General features: G+C 46.9%; 1 protein-coding gene across 1 annotated transcript in view; it reads left to right on the top strand.

Moving 5' to 3' along the window:
* The first annotated feature begins 893 nt into the window (after positions 1-893).
* KL (klotho) overlaps positions 894-8,080 on the top strand; it is a 386,312-nt gene continuing 379,125 nt past the window's right edge. The window contains exon 1 of the mRNA XM_069639279.1: positions 894-2,475. Coding sequence (XP_069495380.1) covers positions 1,735-2,475 — 741 coding nt within the window. The 5' untranslated portion in view covers positions 894-1,734. The remainder of the gene's footprint in view (positions 2,476-8,080) is intronic.

The following is an 8,080-nucleotide window of genomic DNA, read 5'->3' as shown; positions in this document are numbered from 1 at the left end:
TCGACAAACGCCCCCTCTTTGTTCTTAGTTGCCCAAACTCTCAGTCTATATCTTAACAGGGAAAGGGACATTAGCAATAGCTTGGGGCGGAGAGCACAGATCAATAGCTTGCGCTCTAGCAGTGCAGCCAATAAAGATCGCCTCTGCCTTAGAATTACTCAAGTCCAGGCAAATCAAATGCACCCGTTCATTGATATCTTCGGGAAATGGCTTTAAAAATCAAGTGTGTTCGGTGATCCCCCTCTTTATCAAACAGATGTAAGATAAAATAAGGAGTCATATTTAGGCATATAAGCTGAAATATTTCTGGGTATTTGGTCACAGAAAAAATGATCGTAGAAAAATGATTAATAATAATAATAATAATAATAATAATACGTGTTCTTAGATAGCACTACCTGCAGGATTGCTCCAGCTTATAGGCAATCTTATAACAGGTATTATCTTCGAATTTTAAATCTAATTGGTTTATCCGTGATATTATAACTCCCATGTTAAAGGCAGTTAATTTATCTTCGTCGGAAGGATGATGAAAGAGTAAAGTGCAGGCGGCTCCCGTGTCAGAGAGCAGCGCTTTAATCGTGAGCGCTCCGCTGATGTCATCCTGCAAGAAATCGGTATTTGAGTTACGTCACCAGTGCTCATCCCCACCGAGGTCGAAAAGTGAAGCCTCGTGTCCGGCATTGGCTACTTACATTCGAACTTTCGCCGCCAAAAACTCTGCTCCGAGTCCCGGAGCATTTTAACAAGCAGTTATTTCAATTGTTGCCCGACGCTTTCTCACCCCCCATAAAGATGGCATCAGTGACCCGGCATAAGCAGGCTGCTGACACCACGAGAACGCCCACGGGACAGGAGAACGTGTGTCGATGGGGTGACATGTAAAGAGCCCTCCACAATCTCCCCCCACCTATCACTAAACACTGTTGAGAATCCATGCGCCCCCCATTGCCGCGAGAGCTGTCCTCTGAGTGACGCTTCCAATGTGAGCCCTCCCCGCAGTTCCGATGTTGTCCCCTGGCGCTGCGTGCGTTCTCGCGGTGGCCACGCACCAGGCTACTTCCCGCCGAGAAGCAGCGTTTTCCTGAACGAGCAAGACAGGCAGCGGCGCTTATGAAATACAGATTTATTCGTCGCTGCAGAAACATGACAAGTAATACAAAGTGGGGAGTTGTGCGACTACCATTCACCGCAGCCCCCGGAGGGGGGAGCCGTGCTTCTCCCACTCAGTTAGTGATTTTCCTATCCAAATTACCTGAGCTGAGGATGGAGATGGCGAAATGATGGGGAGAGCACTCCTGCAAATAGAGCAAACTCGCCTGAAGGCTATGCAGCGTCAATAGCGGAGGTCACACGTTGTCCCTGCTGTTCTGAAGAGGAGTGGCAGAACTCACGAATGCTCCCCAGCAGAAAGCCCAGAGGTTCCACAGAAGAGGACTCTCAGCTCCACTCTAGGTGAGAGCCCCTAAGCTCGAAGGAAGCGGATTCACGACCACCCTTACTCAGAACACTCTCAGATTCAGCGGATGAGGGACCACGGCCACCTTCTAGCAGAGCTTCCTCAGGCTCCATGTCGGAAGTCTCAAAGGTAAAGAGTACTCAAGCTCCGCAGAGGAGGGCTCAAAGCTAATCTCTACCATAGAGGGTGCTCAGGCCCCGCGGAGGAGAACTCTCAAGCGGCAAGTCCCTGCACCGTGTTGCATCTGCAAGCACTAACGATACCAGAACACCGCAATGCTGCACCAACCCGCTCTCCTGTCACTACTAGGCTTCGTGGTGCTGATATTGCCCAGACAGCTGCACGGACACCCAGGGGACGGCCGCGGCCTTTGGACCAAGTTTGCCAACCTTTCCGAACTCTCCTTCCCAGAGGACGAGCTCTTCCTCTATGACACCTTCCCTCCAGGCTTCATGTGGGGGGTGGGCACGGCTGCCCACCAGGTGGAGGGAGGTTGGCAGCAGGATAGCAAAGGCATGTCGGTGTGGGACAACTTTACAAACAGCCCTAATATGCCCAACGGAAAAGTGGCCAGCGACAGCATCAACAGCATCTTTAGGGACACAGAAGCCTTGCGGTCACTTGGGGTGTCCCACTACCGCTTCTCATTCTCCTGGGCCCGGCTCTTCCCAGATGGCACAACGGGCAGCCTAAACCTGGCGGGGCTGGGCTATTACCGCAACCTGCTGCTGCGACTGCGGGAGATGCGAGTGCAGCCCGTCATCACACTCTACCACTGGGACCTGCCGCAGGTGCTGCAGGAACGGCATGGCGGCTGGTTCAATGACACCCTGGTGGGCCTCTTCAAGGACTACGCTTACTTCTGCTTCAGTACCTTCGGCGGGGATGTAAAGTACTGGATCACCATGGACAATCCCTATGTGGTTGCCTGGCACGGTTATGCCACCGGCAAGGCTGCCCCTGGGGTAAAGGGCGGCTGGCAGTGGGGGTACAAGGCAGCGCATAACCTCATCAAGGTAAGAGGGGTTTAGGGAAGGAGAGGGGAAAGTGCATGTGAGCCGAGTGAGGAGAAAGGAGGGACTGAGGGTGTAGAGCCATTGGTTTAAGTGGGCTGTGGCTAGTCAGGGTACAGCCCCGGCATTCTCCAAAAAGTTGATCATGAGCCAGGGCACTGCCAGGGCTACCCCTATCCCCACAAAAGCACCAGGCACAATATCTCTTGAGCACATGCTAGATGGAGTGATTAACAAGGTGTGCATGGAATATGTGAAAGGAAACAAGTCGCTTTCGTTGTTCAAACAGGATAGCCAAAAACTGATTTCCAAACAAAAAGCTGTCCCCAACAACTTGATGCATGATTTGCAACTCTTTTACTATTAGGGTGTTATTACAAATGTAAAGAGCAGCATACACGGCCATTGTGAATTATGTGCTCAGAAGGGTTGCAGGCTTGAATCAGTCAATGACATAGTTCTGAAACCGAAAGGTTTGTGATCATTCTTTTGTTCCCAAAATGCTCTTTGATTTTATGCAAAGCAGCCACGAGACTACATCTGTTCTATGTGTCCCCCTCCCCTTTCTCGTATGTGAAGATTGTATTTTATTGTATTCTATAACAAAACGGGAGCACTTCCACCCAAGAGTATCTGTGCTCTTGGAGTACCAAAAAGTAAGTGAGCAGAACAAGTAGAAGAAAATGATTTGAACAAAACAGATATCCACATTTTTTCTAAAAGCAAGTATGTTTCTGATGATATTCCATACATTAGCATGAAGGGCCTTCCAGAGATTCGCTGTAAAGATGGACAAAGGCCCTTGGACATTTCAAACAATTGTTAGACGGAGTGAAACGAGTGGCTGCTTTCTGTGGGCGAGAAGAGAGAACCCACCTGAACATCTCTTAAATATAAAGAGGAGCTTGACCAAGCAACACTTTGTGAGAGAGGGAAAGAAGTTTAAATGCAATCCCACCCTTTAATGGCAAGCAGTGTAATGTCCTCTATGCAGGGAAAATATGAACGTGTCACTCACTGTGTGTTTGTGAGACTCCGAACGGCTGTGTTCTGTGGAACTCGCAGCTGGTGACCGATCTAACCTGTAACTCCTGCACAGAGCGAGTTACAGTTACCCATTTTGCACCAACTGTGGCCCTAGCATTAAAAGCACTGTTTTCTGAAAGAATAGGCCACATTTGGTGGAGCAGCTGCAGGTCAAATTGGTTCTTTTTTTAACACATGATTAATCTGAGGGATCATTGAAAGAGTCGAGTCCAGGCTCAGACCTAATCTTCCGACTTGAGTTTGAACTATAATGGTATGTGCTGCCATGCGAAACTCCTGATAGGTTCATAGAACTCTAGGCATCTTATGTGGGGAGGCTACAAGCAAGATCTAGTTTTTCCTGGTTAAGTCCCAACCGGTTTTCAGCCATCCTTTTCTTCGATGAAATTGAAAACGATACGGATGTGCAAAAATTGATGTGGCAATTGCCATTTGAGCGAAAAATGAATTGTGTATCGTTCACGTTATTTTGGAAGCCCGCAACATAATCTATTAAGAGGTCATGTAAGAGCTTTATATGTAAATATTGAAATAATAGGGAAATGCAAGAGCCTTGTGGTACCCCACAATACTATTCCAAGATGTTTACCCCTGAGGTTCTGTTACTAAGAAAGAAGCTGAACTAGTTGGCTGCACTTTCAGATGTCATGGATGCGTCTTTAACCCTTTGTAGTTGTATAGTATGTTCGAGGATATAAAATGTGGCAGAGAGATCAAGTAACACTAGGTGGCCAATTTGGCCCTGATCTATAATTTGTAGGTGGGAGTCCTTTATATCCACAAGGGCCATTTCAGAAACTCTGCCTGGGCGAAAGCTTGACTGGCAGTCCCCTAGAAGTAAGTGAGATTCAACATTCACAACCGGGGCAGGGTGCTCAGTCAATCAGGTGGCTGGAACAGCGGGTGAGAACACACAGTACATTTTCAAAAAAAGGTAGCAGGCGCCCCTCTCCAGAAAGAACATGCCATGATAAGCTATTCTGTGGTTTTTTCACACATTGAGAGTTCGCAGCCATCGCTTTTTGCTCACTGTACCTTTTGCAGATGGGAAATAACCATTTGCATATCAGTCTTTTTCCCGCCCACATGGGCAATCAGCACCAAAATGCTATGGCAATTCCCTTCTGAACAAGAGTACCAACAACAACCCCATACACGTGTTTCAGCCTTGTTGGGCCTCATCAGTGAGGTGGAGCTGTGCCTCTCTGAGCACAGTGAGCAGGGAGTCCTCGCCTGGGTTCCCCCAGGTAACTCAGGGTGACCAACCCCAAGTTCCTTGCAGAAAACTTTAAAAAAAGATAGCAGGCGTCCCTTTCCAGAAAGAACATGGCATGATAACCTGTTCTGTGGTTTTTCCCACTTTCAGAGTTCGCAACTAGGGGTTTCCGCCAGAGTAGCACTGAAGGCAAAGAGTACATGAGCGATGGTAGCAGTTTCGCGACCTTAGACAGTACTGCTACCACCGGGATGAACACAGCAGTGGGAGATATCATTGCAGAGGGCGGGGCTAATTATTGTAGGAGACATAGGACAGCTGTGGATGGCTGATTGGTTGTGTGATAGGTGACAGAGGACGGCTGTGGAGGCCTGGTTGCTTGTACGATTGGGGAGAAAAGGGGCTGTGGAGGTCTGGCTGTGTTTATGAAAGCGGGATACAGGAGAGTGCGAGGGGTGGGAGGAGGCAGACTCGTGGGTTGTATGATAAAGAGCACTGGAGTTGTGGAGCACCTGTCTTTTACATTATAGGGCGCCAAGTTGGCTGTCAAAGTATGGCTGATTGTGTGATAGAGACACAAGGGGCTGTAGACCACTGGCCTGGAATATGAGAGGAGACCCAGGGGGTTGTGAAGGATAGGCCAGTTGGGTGACTGATCCCCCCTTTATCGCCATAAACCCGCCTCATGCACCCACCTCTTCACTCCCCAATGTCCCTGCCCTCTCTCCGTGCCCTCGACTCCCACTCCCTGCCCCCACCAGCATGCTCCTTCCACCCTTTCGCTTGTCGCCTTTCCGCCCTTCCCCATTCACACCTAGAGCCACGACCCACTGTGAGGTTAAGACCTACACTGCAAATGTGGCACGGTTAAGACCACGGCTGCATTTGTGGTATGGGAAAGACTAGTAACGGGCTGCCCTAACTCACACTTGAAGTTTTCTGCACCCATAGAATATTACGGTACTGTGTTATTTCAATATGGATATTTTCCAGGGCAGTTGATGTAATCCTATTGAATCCAGTTGCTGACATATGGGTTTTTATAAATCTCCTGAATTACTGTGATCAGAGTCCCATTGGCGATTACATTATATGAATATAGTTCAAGATCTGAAAAGCCAAAAGCCACCGCAGCAGTATTTGGTACACAGGGGAAAATAGCAATGTGTGCTATGCCACTGTTGCTGTGATTAACTTCTGTGTTATGCCACTGTTTCTGTGATTAGCTTCTGTGTTCTGCCACTGTTGCTGTAATTAGCTTATCTCAAGTTGACTATGTCCATTTTGGTTCTGCTAGATATCTTTGCTCACATATGGGTTTTTGTACAGCACCCGAACCACTATGAAGAAAGTTTCAGCTGTGATGTTTCTCGCTCCCTGTGCACTGCGCCACCCTTCCTGTCTGTACATCTTCATAGAGAGTCCTGTGGACTCCACTCTTTCCCTGCCTCCTTGCCCACTTTTACTCCCTGATCAGTACTACATCTTTCCATCACTTCACAATCTATATAGTGACTGCTACAAAACACTCTGACACTACAAGCATGCAGAACATTAAAATGATAATAGCGAGATCATGAAATACACACACATAATTTAGTTGACAGGTCAGTGGGTGATAACAATATTTGTTTCCTCCTGTGGGTTACTAGTGTAAAATATACATATTTATGAGAAAAGAAGCAGATTCAAGAAGTGAGTTTCTTCACACTGAAGACACTATCAGGCTAAAATGTTACAGTCAATTTCCTAATACAATGACACTTGTGAGACACCACTTACTTAAGGATTGTTGCCTTCGAGGCTGCTCGTGGCATATGATGGCAGCAGGTCCATATGTGGGGTGGACTTTAACAAGTGGCGTCCATGCCAGGCACATGATGTCATTATTGGAGCATTAGAGGCAACACTTGATGTATGGTAGCCAAAATCTATTGGCTTTGTCAAAGCTTGTTTCTGTGGTCTCAACTCGACCCTGTTCCAGTCTGGCGTAAGTCTGATCAGAAACTGTGGTAAACATTCAGAAACAACTTCTATATTTGTATCACTATTTTCAAAAAGTATTTTACTCCCCCTCCACTCTTTAACACAATTCAGTTATGTGAAGCGGGTGATTGGGAGCAGTACAACTGCAGGATCACTGCACTTGCGGGTTAGAATCTTGCGTGTTCAGCTGCGTGTGGATGCAGTCTACTAGGGACAATGCTCCACTTTCCCTGGTTATTTTCTCTTTAACAAAGATCTAAGAATCTGGAATTCCGTTTAGGCAAAGGTGTTTATTGTGATTTGCCGACACATGTTTCGACTTTCCATGTCAATTTCAAGGCAATTTATTTGGAAGCCTTTATTTTTGTCTTACTTTGGGAGGCAGGCACTCAGGCAGTGTGTTTGGAAAGGCATATTTTCTTTTGTGTTGTAATTTGAATTTGAAACCTTTGGGCTTAAGGTGAGGAAACCTTTATTTGTTCTTATTTTTGAAGCCAGTTTATTTGGGAGGTCCGTTTTTTGTTAGGAATTTTTTTTGATATTTTAGTGGTGAAACCTTTCTTTTTTTATTTGTTTGGATAAAAAAGAACGTGTATTTTGATTTTGTTTTGGAGGCACGCCCTCTTTTTTTTATTGGGAAAAATGACAGGGATGCAAAGGGAAGAATCTGTTACGGTCCAGTCGGGGCAGGAGGAGTGCAGAGATCTGGATCCACAGGTGGACGTGGATCTCTTATCCTCCTACGTGGAATCTGAAGAGGTGGACGCAGATTCATGAGCAGAGAGAAGATCTGCTTCCTCCAGCAGAGGATTCTGTGGTGACACTGAGGCGACGGAGGAGCATTAGCCAATGGCACTGCCAGTAACACAGAGGCCAAGAGGGGAAACAATAATAATATCACATTTCTATCTAGCGCTTCATGGTGGATACCCCTCTTGGCTAAGAGCTGTAATAAGTATTATCACTACCCAACTTCACGATCTTAATGTAATGTATTGTAAATCGGTCTTGCAAAGCACATCTCTGAAATGTGTGGCAACTTCGTTGTACCTGGTCCTGTGGAAAACAAAGGGGGTAGTTATAAACTAGAAGCAAAGTTGTGAAACATGTGACATTGATGAGTGCTGGCCGTAAGTAACAGAGTCATGAGTGCAGATATGGTACTATGTGGTTTGTGGCATTCTTACTTGGCTTGTGTTGTATCCAAAATGGAAAAAAAAAACACAACATCTATTAGCCAACACCAGGGCACTGGGAGAGGCTGTGGTAGTGCACACTGTGTGATAGAGCCACACTTGTAGCAGGCCATGAGATGAGCTCTGAGCTGCCTGCTTAGCCACAATTCCTGTGTTTGGGGTG

Source organism: Ambystoma mexicanum, chromosome 7q, assembly GCF_040938575.1.
Source record: "Ambystoma mexicanum isolate Mex_15411 chromosome 7q, UKY_AmexF1_1, whole genome shotgun sequence".
Classification (NCBI taxonomy): domain Eukaryota; kingdom Metazoa; phylum Chordata; class Amphibia; order Caudata; family Ambystomatidae; genus Ambystoma; species Ambystoma mexicanum.
Note: the sequence above shows the minus strand (reverse complement) of the source record. Positions and strands in the feature narration are given on the sequence as shown.